The following is a 14,748-nucleotide window of genomic DNA, read 5'->3' as shown; positions in this document are numbered from 1 at the left end:
CCGCCTCTCACGTGACCCGCAACCCGGTCCGCTTTCGTACGCAGCGGGTCTGCTTGCGTCGCCCAGAATCCCGGCCCGGACCCGCCCACGTGCGGTTCTGCTGCAGCCACTCTCTCTCTCTCTCTCTCTCTCTCTCTCTCTCTCTCTCTCTCTCTCTCTCTCTCTCTCTCTCTCTCTCTCTCTCTCTCTCTCTCTCTCTCTCTCTCTCTCTCTCCCGTTTGGAAGATTTACATACATACCACTCAATTTTCATGTATTTAGAAATCTACCCACTAAACTTCAATTTTATATAGGGAAATTTACATGCAAAGCACACTATTATCACCTATTTACCTATCACAAATCAAACTTTTTATATTCACATACAAATGTTCTACATTTTTATAGCATTTTGATGTTTTGCATGTTCTATGCATGAAAATGTGTATTTCAATTGTAAAAAGCGGTAATAATGATATTTTTTTTTATGTGATGTCAATGATTTGAGTGTTATATCTGTAAATACGGACATTTAGGCCCGAGATAAATAAATGCAAGAGAATTTTGTGCTATGTATATCACTCAAATGTTATGGTATGATTGTCATCATCAAACTTCATTGTATTTCTAGTGACATTTACTAATGTCTACAAAGTCAAATTATTATTCTATAATTTATAAAAATGAAAAAGTGGACTTTTGCAATCTCATATATATAATAAATCATTTAATTGGATGAATGAGTTTAGGTAATTGAATTACTTAAAGCATATTAGATGATATGATTAGCAATTTATGTTAGTTTTATCAAAGTCCTATTTTGTAAGTGGGTTAAAAATTTGTTTTTTCTTAGAAATTATTAAGAAATAAAATTGTATATTATATTTATCAATCTATTTTGAATTGAGTGAAATTATATAAATTTACCAATCTCTATTAAATTTAGGAATAATACTATGAAAATAAAATTTATGAGTTTTACCAAAAAATAGTTATTTGATGCTTGTTGTTTTTTAAATAATCAAAATATATTTCGCTCCATCTTTTTGAAATTTAGGGTTCGTTTGGGGTAGTTTTTGTGCGTTTCAGGATAAGTTGCTTATCCTGAAAATCGTTTGGGGTAGTTTGTGCGTTTCAGGATAAACTGTTTATCTTGAAATGCGGCCCGCGGGCTGCCCGCAGGGGCCGACTTGTGGTCTGCATTTAGTGTAAAAACTCAAACGCAATTTCGGATATTGCCCGCAGGGGCCGACCCGTGGCCTGCATTTAGTGTAAAAAACTCAAACGCAATTTCGGATAAGCTGGTGAAACGCGCAAACCAAACAGTACGACGGCGTTTAAGCTGCCCCAAACGGTCCCTTAATAAAATAACTTAATCATCTAACCAAATCTAGTAAAATCCTACGCATTTACATATCAAACACCTAAATTTCAAATTTTACAAGGTGCATTACAAGTTACAAGGCTGGTATTTCATGTGGTTATGAAAATTTTGGGTGGTATAAATGTAAAAAGTAATATTACAAGTTACAAGGCTGGTATTTCATGTGGATATGAAAATTTTGGGTGGTATAAATGCAAAAAATAAAATTACGCACCAGATTTGTAAATACATAGGAATTGTATGGTATGTATGTAAACGCCCCCAAATGAAATTACCAACTTAAGACGGCGATTAGATGAATTTTTTTTTTAAAAAAAGAATAATTACATACTGACCACTCGAAACATTGATATTTACAAATTAACCACTCATGTGATTTTTTTGAACTACCGAATCAACGTATTCATGAGTGCCACATTCAAAGTATTGAGAATTTCATAGAAATGAAAAATAGGGGGGGGGGTGTTTATCATGAATTTGCATATTTGAGTGAGGATTTGAAAAATGGATGAAAGATGGTGGTTGATTTGCAAATAGCAAGTTTCGGGTGATCTGCATGTAATTGCGCCTTTTTTTGAAAAAAAAAGAAAGAAATATAATCTCCATTTATGATTAAAATAAAAAATACAAATTAGCCTCAATAATATCTGAAACTATTCACAGACTTCCAACCCACCAACCAAATAAGTAAAACTATTTATAAAACATGAAAACTACAGCAAGGAAAGTAAACAACCATACCTTGCATTTCATCTCCTTTTTTGCCTAAAGAATCCCATTGAATTATGTATATATATATATATTTGGAGCTTCAGTCTGCATGAAATTACATGCAAACTGGACCTGATTCATGGACTACAATTTCTTTGGCAGATTGTATGTTTTCTTCAGAAACTTTGAAGCGGCATCATCATTTCTGTAGCATAGAACCCGAAGAATAGTATTGGCTTCCGCCGGGCTCCAATGGCCCGATGTTGGTGGCATAGGGTACCTTGATTTGGCAGAAGAACCATAGGTCTCGATGATGACTTGTTTGAACCGGACAATAAGGCTTTCAGTTTCGGCTCGAAATAGAGGCAAAATATTTTGAACTTGGGTTGCAGCCTTCTCAACCACTTCTAATGGTAACCCATCACCATCAGCCAAATACAGATCTTTAAGAGCTTTGAAATCCTCCTCTAGTATCTGAGAATCGTGACGAGTATAGGCGCGTGATGGGCCGCCGGCGAGGAGGACGAGAAGGAATCCATCGAATGAAGCTTTCATCAGGGCGGTTATGACTCGGTTTCGGACTCGGTTGTGCATGGTGGTGGAGATAGTCTCCAGCTTGGGATCTAGTTCTTTGAGGAAGGAATCAATTCTTGAGGAAGAAGGATTTTTAACATACAAGAAATTCCATAGAACATGGCTGAGATCGAAGAAGACGACTTTGTATGCTGTCGTCTCGCATAATTGTTGGATTCCTTCAAGGGAAGAGGAGAGGGTGAGCTCGAATTTGTTTTCGGGTGGATTTGTGATGTTTTGTGGAGAAGATTCGAGGTCTTTTATGCAATTTGTGATTTTTTTCTCCAGGTTTAGTAATTCAGTTTGAATGTGATGGAGAGTGTTTAGGCGTACACAGAACTGTGGTAAACTGCATGAGTTTTCTCCATTCAATGATCCATTCTGGATATTTCTTCGTTGTGGGTTTTGAGATTTATCCTTTTTCTTCCATAATTTTGATGCAATTTCGACTCTGGTTAATGCAGGAAGTTCAGGAAGAAAAGAATTTCGAGTTCCTGAATGTTGATGAAAGTGGTTAGATGGTTTGATATATGCCTGCATTTAAAAATGTCAAAAAAGCTCGTCATTCGGAAACAACTCGTGTTTGCCTCGCTAAGCGATTCTTGTTCAATTCGTTCGTTGAGCAAATTTAAGCAAACGATTTATAAAAGGGCTGCACAGGAACAACCTTCTATATGATCACGTATGACTTGTTTAGCTCGAATTAATTAAATAATTAAAAAATTATACTTAATAAAATCTTTTTAGATCATTTTTTATGCAGTTAAAAATTATATATATAATTCATTAACTTTTTAATTATTCGAGCAGAACAATGGCTAAAACAAACAAATAAATTCAAATCAAGCAGAACAATTTTGAATACTGCAACTTCAAAAAAAAAAAATAGAACGAGCTAAACACAAACAAACACCGGGCTTGCTTAGGCTCAGCTCGTTTACACTGCTACTTACATTACAGGCTAATGTTAGAAAATTATAGGAGCTTCAAACTTACCACATCCAGCCTTGGCCTTTGCAACATAGTATTGTAAACATATATCCAGTCCAACAATCAAATCAGGAAGTAAGGCTGCATGGAATGGAATGGGCAATTGAAAAAATGCATCCAAGCTCTCATCAACCAAGCGAAGAACTTCAACGGCAGAAGGAGCGAAATTTTCTTTGTTTGCCCTTGGATTCCACATCTAAAATATGATAAAATAATTTTAAAAATCAATAACAATTCATAAAACTTACGAAATCATCGCATTATAATCATATAGAGGTTAGATGGAGGATTAAAATAATGATAATAAAAAAGAGCGAAAATTATACATTATAGAAAGGGATTCATTGTATTGGAGGAGAGAACAATTTTTTAAGGCAGGTGAAATTTGCAAACCACTGGTGGGAGGCTTGATGAAGTCCTTAAAAGAGAATTTTTTGAGGAAACAAATATGGTTGGGATGTTGTTAGTCAATGAATCCTTGAGAGGATACCATGAAGAAATGCATTGGAGATATTGACTTTGAGAATTAGCCAATTGCCGGTGAGCGGCACTATGAGTAGAATTCTGATAGGCAAATGAGGGTGGCTTGTTGTGAAGAGTTTGATATGGAGAAATCATACAAATTAAAGATGAAAGTAATCTCTTATAAAATATATAGCTATTAATAGAGTGTCAATGGATAGATGGTGACAGAGATTAGCTTCTAGCAAAAGAGTACAAATGCTTTCAATTGATTGATGGTGCCTGAATTTGGTAACATCATTTTGTTCTGATGTGTATGTGGCCAGGTGTACTAATGGATGATATCTAATTGGGTGAAATAGGTTTTAGATCAGAGTTCAGATATTAGCCTGCACTATTAGAACAGAGTTTTAATTTTTAATGAGCATTCCCGTACAACCATATGTTTAAAATATGAATTTATGGGGAGTTTCTGATTTAATGTCATGAGATACACCAGCAAAAGCATGTCAAATTATCTGAATACAACAAAGTATTTATAGCCATGCTTTGAGATGGTGAGAAAAGGGCACCCTACATTAATGTAAATGCAAGAAAGCAAATGAGAGCTATTAGTAGAGTTCCGGAAAGATAATTTGTTTCTTTTGGCAAGGTTACATGAAGAGCATACATGAGGTTCAAGAGGAATTTGTATATGAGTTTATGTTTTGAACTTATCCAGAGTATGGCAGTGATTGGATGCCCCAAATCTCGGTGCCAATGAGCCAGAAAGTATTTATTTGAAGGTAGAGCTAAATGTTGAGTGTTGAGTACTTTGGCTCTGACAGATTGGAAAAAGGCCATGGTGACAAGGACCCTCTTGAAGAAGACGGCCCATTTCGAGCGTTGAATTTGAAATGCACTCGTGTCAAATGAAATGGTACATGAGTTTTTGAAAAACATAATAAACCAAGATAAAAGAAGTTTACTTGTACAACGTTCGGTACATCAAAGAGCAAGACAAAAGAAGTTTACTTGTTGATATTGAAAGGACACCTTTGTCAAAGTGGACACGTGGGAGAGTAGCCCTTTCGATTGCGACTTGCTATGTGCTTTTGTATGTGAGAGTTGTAGAGATCAATGGGACCGCAGTGAGCTCGGTTGCCGCTCTTGAATTGATTTGAGCTCCCAACGCCAGCAAAGAAAGCTTGGAGTGAGTAAAGGCTATTGTAAATAACATAACGGTGGCAATAACATATTGCAAAGTGACCTCTTTAGTAAACATGTTTGACAAAATGATCATGGAAGTGATCTAGCAACCACATCTGTTGGTGACTAAAATTCGACCAGCTGCTGCTGAAATAGGTTATGATCGACTTCTAGGAGATAATCTGCAGAAAAAACGGGCTCCACTACTTTGTAGTACAATTGGAAGTGTTGTATAATTCGTGGGTTTTTAAGGATTGAGATTATTGCGAGTTTCTTAGGTAGCTTGATTAGTCACCTCATTGCATAGAAGGGAGTAAAATTCATTTAAGCTAGTTTGTTGGTGGTTTGTTCCAATAGATATTTTGAAATTTTGGTATTGAGGGGGTAGACCGTTCAAGATTTAGAGAATATTGTCCAAGTTTAGTGGAATCCCGACAGAAAAGATGGCATCAGTTTTGGTTTTAAAGTCTAAGAGGTATGGTGTCATAGTTTTACCACTAAAGAGAATTTGGTGTAATTCATTTTTAAGTTTAATGATACAATACCTGTTGGAGAATTGGAGATGGCATTCGAAGAGTGTATTTCAAAACAAGAGATTGGCGTTGGAACATATGAAAGAATGGAGTCCAAGATGGTAGGGTAGAGCGTAGTTGCAAGATTTTGATCGATGAGCATCCATGTGATATAGGTTAGATTTAAAATGACTTCTCCGTCGATATTGGTAGTTTGTCTAGGTGGGTAGGATGTAGAGCCATCCAGATATCCTTCAAACCCTTTGGCATGACCAATTTTGAGAACTTTGAACTTCCAAAGTCGAGTAGCTTTGTAGTGTATTGGATTGGGAGGTGGTGAATGTATCTGCCATGGGCAACAAAGTGAAGAGAAATGTTGACTGAGAAAGGGAGAAGATGGGTTTGGAACGAAAGAAATATGAAGGGAGAAGTTAGGACAGCGTAGCTTGTTGACTCTGATACGGTATCAGAGAACTAAAATGAGAATAATAGAAAAGAGAAACAAGGATACATCATAGTGCAAAACTTGTATTCCATTTTCATCTATAATGCAATTTCAAAGCCTACATATAAACTAATTTAGCTATGTTACATTATAACAGAATGGTAGAGTTAGTTTTGGGTCTCTGGTGGATGTTAATTAGCCAGTTTAGGATAGAGGGTGATGATAGAATGTGGTACACTACGGCAGTTTCGAGAATCATTCTGTAATCAAAGGAGTCATTTGGTTAGGTAGGTTGCATGGCAGTTGAAATCCAGTCGGGTAAACAAAAAAGAACTATTAGTTCATAAATTTTAATCAAAAACTTAAATTGACAACATTATCACCAAACTAATAAAAGCATCACAAGATAATCATATAGAAGTTAAGGGCTCATATGGTTAGATTTTTCGTATGACTGTTGAAACCATTTGGGTAAAAAATAATAATAATAATAATAGTTCATAAATTTAATCTTAAAAAAACTGTTTTTGAAAGTAATTTTGAACCTAACTATAAAAAAATATTTTCCAAAACAGCATATTAACCTCCTTTATGGAAAGAGTCCAAACCAAACGGACCCACAAATAGTGACCATTAGAATGAATGTGAAAATTGAATGAAATATATATTTTTTTAATTCATCTATCTTCTGAAAAATTGACCCTTAAAGCTCTCTAAGAAAAACACAAATAGAGTCCAGAGCATTGAAATTTTTGTAGCCCTCAATATAATACACTCAAAATTTTGACATTCCTAAACTTAAATACTTAATAATAGTTAATATTAATTTTATTTTTCATTTAATAATTATATTTATAATAATTTTAAAATTTTTGGCAGCCAAACTTCAAACACTTTAATATCAATTTAACCCAGCCAGACTTAAATACTTTAATAATAGTTTAATATTAATTTTTGTTTAATTTAATAATTATATTTACAATAGTTTTAAAAAAATTACGAAGAAAGAAGTCATAAACTTAAATATTCACCACCCCTTAATTTTTTAATTCATCATCCATGCTATTAAATTTTGGCTCCTCAATTGGACGCGAGTATTTCTAATTTGCCCTAAGCTTCTCCTCTCTTTTTTCTCTTCTCCAAGTCATACGTGTGCATGCCTAAAACAATGCTGAGGCACCCAAACCTATCAAATATTCACATAAAATAAATGTAAAATGATGGATACCCATGAGCAAGTTGTCCCCTAAAACACCAACACAATTGTATCTTAATCTATAATTATATTGATTTTGAATAGTACAGCTCTCAAATTATGATGCATTATTACTGACATAGGATACAAACACGAGAAGATTTATTATTGAAATAATAGAGTGTGAATATGCATTGAAATTATAATGTTATTTATTCAAAATTTAATATATATATGTGTGTGTATAAACAGATAATAATACATTCATTTCAATTTCTCATAATATAAAAATATATTAAAATTTTGAGAGGTTCAAAAGTAATATAAAATTATAGATTGTAAGGTTGAAGTTAAGGAATTTGATTATTTTCTTAAAAAACAAAAATAAAAATATTATAAAAATATCATAAGAAAATAAAGCAAATTAAAAAGGATAAAATTAATGATAAGCAGCTATTAATTTAATTTTAGCAAATATATTTTAAAAAAAAAGAAAAATATTGCTTAAATTAAATTATTTATTTTATATACTTTTAAAATTAAAATTTAATATTCAATGCATGTGAATCAAACATACATGCTCATTATTTTTTTTTTAATTTTTATTTTTTAAAGTAGTAAAATAAAAATAAAGAATCACATCTCTTGGTCAAATATGATGAAGAAGATGATGATGATGTGATGATATCATCATGATGAGCATCGTCATCATTAACCTCATCCCAAAATATTAGTTATTAGTTCCTCCATATTCATTTATTCACAGAGTGCTATCTATTCCATATATATCTATTAGATTACGATTTTTTTTAAAAATGGCTAAATTCTTTGAATGCATTACTTTTTAAACAAAAGGGTACATGTGACTTGAAGAAGAGAGACCAGCTTGTAAAAAAATCTATAAATAAAAACCAAGATCTTAAGGGCCTATAAATTATATTTTGGATCCGTACATAATATATCCAATGACAACTTTGATGTAAGATCCACAACCACTACTGTCCTAAAACTGACTTAACGATTCATGGGCTAAATGTTCTACAAATAAGTAGTACCATAGTAAATCACAAGTAGACCAAATAAGTTATCGCTTAAAACCAGTCTATTAAGGATTTGGTGGTTAAAGTCTGCTCTAATGGGAATGTTGTGGAGGTTTTGTGGGCAAATACTCATTGAAGGATGATAACAAGTTTAACCCTCTCTTATTGAACTATTTCATATTTGCAAAAGATCAAAATAAAAATGCAACATTAAAAGATAAGAAGAAAAGCCCAAAAGATCAGATTGGAATAATACCTCCTGCTGCAAGTTTCTGTCAACCAATTCCCTTAACTTCTCCACCCTTGCTCTTACCCAAGATTTTGTTAGACTAGAAATAACAGACTCAGCTTCATATGGGAGCATTTCACGTATAAGTCCTTTACCACCATCTTCACTATCAACAGAATCTTCAACAGCAATCAGTACAAGGTCTTTCTCTAAGTTTTGTGCTGCTTTCAGTACTTGGATAGAGTCAAAAGTCAGATCTTTGACACCACATATAAATTGCTTCAATTCATTTCCATAACAAGAATGAAGAGTGGCAACTGCAACACCAGCAGCTAGGGGATGCCATCTCTTTAATATTGGACTAAAAATGTCTTTCTCTTTTTTAGCTAGATCGCCTATGTCTTTCGCAAGAATGGCAAGAACTGGAAGATTAGCATTCTGAGTTTTAGATGAACGCCTGATTGAATCTACCTTTTCCATCGTCTAAGATATTATGAAATAAAGCAAATAATCAATTAAAAGATAAAATTTTCATGATTTATAACAGCGGGCATTGCTAGCATGTAAACTTTTGCAAAATATAGCATAGCATACTTGTAGGTAATAATCTAGCTATAAAACACAATACTCAATTAAGCACAAGAAGAAACAGAGGACATTGCCCCTGTAAAAAAGTATAACAGTGCAACTTAGGATATAAGATGCTCCCAAAAGGATATAGAAACATTACAACATGGACATAGGACCCGATTGTTTTTGACAATATAAGACATACATACCATTTGACATTGCATTATAATTTTTTTTATTTTATCAATTTTAAAATAATGGATACTAATATCAAAATTATCGTAACATATGCAATAAAAGTGAAAATTTTACAATAAATAAACATAATAAGTCAAAAAATTATAGCATTATAAGGATAAACAAGTTGATAGGTTTACTAATAATAAATCATGATAGTGGTGAAAAAAAGGTTCAAGAAAATAAATATTATTAAGTAAAAAAGAAATAAATAATCAAATTCTAATAATAACTTGAAAAAGATTTAATAATCAATATTTTTTTCTAGAATATTATGGTTGAGATTTAGATCCAAATATAATACAACAAAAACAACAACAACAACAAGCCTTTATGCCACTAAGTGGGGCCGTCTACATGAATCATTTTTCTCCAATGTGTCCTGATTCCATTTAATTCTAATAGATTAATATCATTTTTTATACAATATGCCCACGTCTTTTTATGCTTGCCTGTGTCTTTCTTATCAAAAGTCGAATCTGAAACATCTACTCTCCTGACCAGATCAGTAGATGGTTGACGTTTAATGTGACCAAACTATCTAAGACGACTCTCTTTGTTGGGCGGTATGGATGTGCCACAGGGAACAATAGGAATCCAATGAAGTTTACTAAATTCGTACGTATCGTATGTGTAGTAGCGAATTCTTTCGAGTCTAAGTTGTTGATACCACAGGGAACAATATGAATCCAAAATAGAATAATGTTCTAGTCCACTAAATTTGTTCTTAGTTTGAAATTTTCAAATAGTTGAGTTATACTATCAATCCAACTAAAATAATCTAAAATTACACCTACATAAATTCTAACTACGCTATGTGAATTGGTTGTACCAAGTGTTTAAGTTACTTTTCCTTACAGTGATAATAGTATAGCGTAGATGTGGAAGAAATATAAAATAAGATAATGTTAGTGACAAATAGAAACATAAATCTTCTTTACTCTCTTCCGAGCGTATAAAGAAACTTGGTTAAAGTGACATTAATTCCTTAAGAGTCTCACTTTAAACCCAATGAAGTTTATCTCCCTACACTGTACTTTTGCTTGATACCCTATAATTCAACGTGATTTCCTTGGCATTCATGTCAAAGCTCTTCGTCCTTATGGGTTCACAACACATTTTAACAGATCAATTGGCCAAATTGAAAAGTAAACTAAGTGCAGAAGCAAAATCATTACAATTTGAATTCAGGGCAATTTCAGAAATGAACCCAAATTCCTGCACAACTACTATATCACCACAAGAAAAAGCAAAGATGTTTATTCAGAAAACATGGATAAAACACAACAAGAATGCATTGATACAAAGAGATTCAACATACAAAAGTGTTTCAGAAAACTACAAACCCAAAACACAAATATACTTATCTCTCTCTCTCAATTTCCCATGAGAATGTTCCATCAAAGTTCTTACTTTTCTCCTGCAAACTCTTCACCCAAGCACTCACAAACACGGCAATTCACTCACCTAGTCTTGCTTTCACAAGCCTAGAATAAGCCTATGAACTCTCACAATAATGGAGGAAAATCTCTCCCAAGGCTCCCTCTTTAACCCTAATGATACTCCATAATATTTCCTTTAGCCCTCCTTCAATACTCCTTTCCAAGTCCTCTTAATAGCTCCCTAAAAAATTGCCTCAGTTTGCCCAAGAGATGCCACGAACAAGGGGCTCGAAATGCCCAAAACCGTGCAGAATTCGGTACTGGTGCCTAGGTGCCACACAAATCTAGTGCCATTGTCTTGGCCTTCAGGGCTGGGGCCTTGGTGCTAGTGGTTGGCGCCTTGTCTGGCGCCTAGGAGCCAAACTAGTCTGAAGCCATGGCCTTGGCCTTCGAGGCTATGGCCTTGGCGGCTAGTGGTTGGCGCCTAAGCGTCTCGGGTTGCCATAGCTTCGCCAGCGCCAAGGAGAGCAGTATTTGGCGTCATGGCCTCAGCCTTCACAAATGCCTTTTGCTCCAAATCTTCTCATTTTCTATCCATATTTCTTTCACTTCTTTCCACTCCTAATACATATTATACCTGCAAGAAAAATATAAAAAATACATTTCTTTAAAGTGCAATTTTGATTTAAAAAGATGTGCAAAATATAAAAAAATTCATGTAATCTTTTCACACGTCACTCTCTAGTATTGTCTGCCACTAGAGCCGGATAGATTCGTTTCGCATTTTGTCTTTGTGTCAAGCCACTCATCCACCTAAGCATTCTCATCTCAGCAATACTTAACTTTGTTTTATGCTTCTCTTTTAAAGGCGAACATTCAACGCCATAAAGCATTGCAGATCTCACTACCATCTTATAAAATTTTCCTTTTATTATAAGTTGAAGCGGTACTTTTCTATAACATAATAGGCCCGAAACATTCCTCCACTTCAACCAATCAACATGAATTCTACTAATAACATCCCCATCTATATTACCATCACTTTGAAAAATAGCCCAAGATCGAAATATAATACAATTTTATGAAAAATTATAATCAATAGTCTTTCTACATTATTACGGTTGAGATTGCAATCCAAATATAATACAATTTTACTTTCACAATATTAAATATCGGCAACATTTGCTGAAATTATTGTTTTTCCAGTTATCTGGCTGTATTCACACACTTTATATACGTGTGTAAGTTCTCTTAACAGGGACAATTCGCATGTATATTTTTTTTCTTGAGGCTTTATAGTGTGAGGTTTTCGTTTGAAGAGCAGTGTGGCTTGTTATAAACTCGACAAGTATGTAATTATCTAGAGCTTCTGCTTTCAGATTTTCTGTTTCTCAAAATAACTCATGTTCCTGGATTCAATGTTTCTTCTCTGTTTTGATATCATCTATACAATCTATTCTGATAATTGTTCTTCCTACACTGGGATTCTTGAGATCATATCAAGCATCTGACATCAAATCTACAACTATAGACAAAAAAACAAGCATAAGTTGTTTTATTTTATTTATTATTTTTTCAGTTTATGTAATTTTAAAGGAGGATCCAATGAAGCATAATTTTTGTCTAGAATATTGCATCCAAAAAGTAAGCACAAGCCGTGTGGTACAACATAAATCATCAAAATGGAACATTTAATTATGCATTTGCTTGGTATTTATAATTTTTAAACTTAATTAATAAAAGTATGAGTGCTCAAATTTTTTTAATTATTTTAAAATTAGACATGAAATAGGCTTGTCTGACATTTGTTGAACCAACATACATTTTTATAGAGAAGAGCTATCATAGCTCAGAATTAATAATCTCCAATGTTAACTTATTCTATCTGCTTTTGATGCCCTAAACATCTTATTCTGCCCATTAAAAGCCTCATGCAAATCATTTCACCAAAGCCACAAGGCATCCTACACTAATTTTTGCATTAAGGGTGAACCATAAATATCTACCAGAACTAGCATGCAATTTCAGTAAAGCTGCCATTAAATTTTATAATCCTATTCGACAATTTTGAAGAAAATGAGGGTGTGAAGATGAATCCTTTCACACAAAAATTGACAATTTCTAACCTTCAGTTAAAATGAGTTCAAAACAACACGTTTGATAAAGCTTGCCTTGTGAGATATAACTAGGGACGGGGGGAACCTTCTCCTAACTCATAAATTCATATTTGTGTAAATAATAAATGCATCATTTTGTAAAAACCTCAACATTTTTTCAAAACAATGGAAATATTGATATCATTATTTCAGGAATCATGCAAATTGAACTCCAAAAAGGAAGTAGAAAGATCTAAATAGATTATTTTACTTTGAAAACAAACAAGGTATTACCTGAGCAAACGCAGTTTTAAGTGATGAACGAATATAAGCATCAATTCTAGTTCGCGCTACATCAACTTCTTCTCTCCTCCTGCGGCGATACTCATGAGAGATATCATCTACCAGTATCTTAGCAGCAGATACACCTAAAGAGACAACACATTGCATCAATTCAATGTTACTGGAACTGAAGGTCTCATGGTATGCTAAAAGCCTTTTTTCTGTCCACCCCATTATTGAACTCAAAGTTGAGCTTAGTATCTTTGCGTAAATAGGATCCTTTGTTGTTTTAGAATCTTTTGCAACCTCCATTAACAGATTATCAGCTGCAAGTAGAAGGTCGCTGTCTGTCTGTCCAGTTGTGACAAAGCAATGAAACAAAAACCACAAAAAGCAGAGATTGTGAATCATCTGATTTATTCCAAGCACAGCCCAAGTCTTTTTGAACAACTCCAAAACCTCATCAATTTCCTCCACTATGGATCCCTCCACATAATCAAACAAAGTTTCCAATAGCATTTGATACAGGTTTAGATTCAAAGGAGAGCCATCAGCCCAGTGGCACGCATCACAAGAAGATCCAGGTGTTGTTCTGTAGGCAAGGGACATCACAGTGCTGCGAAGAGCCTGCATTGATTCTGAATTCTTTCCAGTCTCAATTGGATTCTCCGAAGCTCCACGTATGATATGCCTAAGCCTTTGAGAAGAACCATCAGATTTCTCTAATGGCACAAATGGGTGCAGGAGTAATCCTGCCTCGAGGACCTTCAAGTTTCTACTCCTCCAAGCTTCATACTCTTGCAGGTCAGCAAAATCTGAAGCTTTAAACTGTTGTAGCAGCTCCAATGGCAGAACAATGGATTCTATGCGTCTACCAAGCTGCCAGAAAAGGAGAAAGCATTATCAAAATATGGTATCAGTACAGCAACTTGGAGTACTTAATCCGGATAACCATACATTTTACATAGCTTAGAAGATTAAGGTTTGTTATGAATTAGATTCAAAATACAAAATTGATAGCAAAAGTAGGGCCATTGTAGATGAAAAAAGTGCCAACAAGTTGAGAACCAATGGATAGGATGTTGACCTCAATTTTTCGTGAGGTCTAGTATTCCTCGTAGGAGTTAGGATCTAGCTCTAGGGGTCTCCCTGCGACTATCTTAGAACCTTAGAAGTGGGACCCGCCTCGTTTTAGTTCGACCCGCTTCCGTCCCCTTCTGGAGTTTCGCGTGTGTGGTATCGACTTCTAACACTTAGAAGGATGAAACCAACATGAGGAACCCAAAAGGGATCCCTATACGACCTTTTGAGCCTTAGGGTGGCCTTTTGCACAATTCGCACTCCCGCGCGCACAAACTTCGCAATTCGGAGAGTCGACGCGTCTGATCGCCACGATTCGCATCGCTTGCACTGTTATTCGTCGAGGGCTCGAGTAAACCTGTTGAGACGATCGATCGCGGGTCGAAATTTTGT

At 34.5% G+C, this 14,748-nt stretch overlaps 1 protein-coding gene across 1 annotated transcript in view; it reads right to left on the bottom strand.

Annotated features, from left to right (window-relative positions):
- Nucleotides 1-1,974: 1,974 nt before the first annotated feature.
- LOC110024356 overlaps nucleotides 1,975-14,748 on the bottom strand; it is a gene marked incomplete at its 5' end in the record, with an annotated part of 18,828 nt that continues 6,054 nt past the window's right edge. The window contains 4 exon segments of the mRNA XM_020724276.1: nucleotides 1,975-3,141; nucleotides 3,644-3,833; nucleotides 8,736-9,191; nucleotides 13,288-14,154. Coding sequence (XP_020579935.1) covers nucleotides 2,219-3,141; nucleotides 3,644-3,833; nucleotides 8,736-9,191; nucleotides 13,288-14,154 — 2,436 coding nt within the window.

The sequence above is a fragment of the Phalaenopsis equestris genome, unplaced genomic scaffold (assembly GCF_001263595.1).
Source record: "Phalaenopsis equestris unplaced genomic scaffold, ASM126359v1 Scaffold000255, whole genome shotgun sequence".
NCBI classification, from domain to species: domain Eukaryota; kingdom Viridiplantae; phylum Streptophyta; class Magnoliopsida; order Asparagales; family Orchidaceae; genus Phalaenopsis; species Phalaenopsis equestris.
This window is presented reverse-complemented; position numbering and strand designations above follow the sequence as displayed.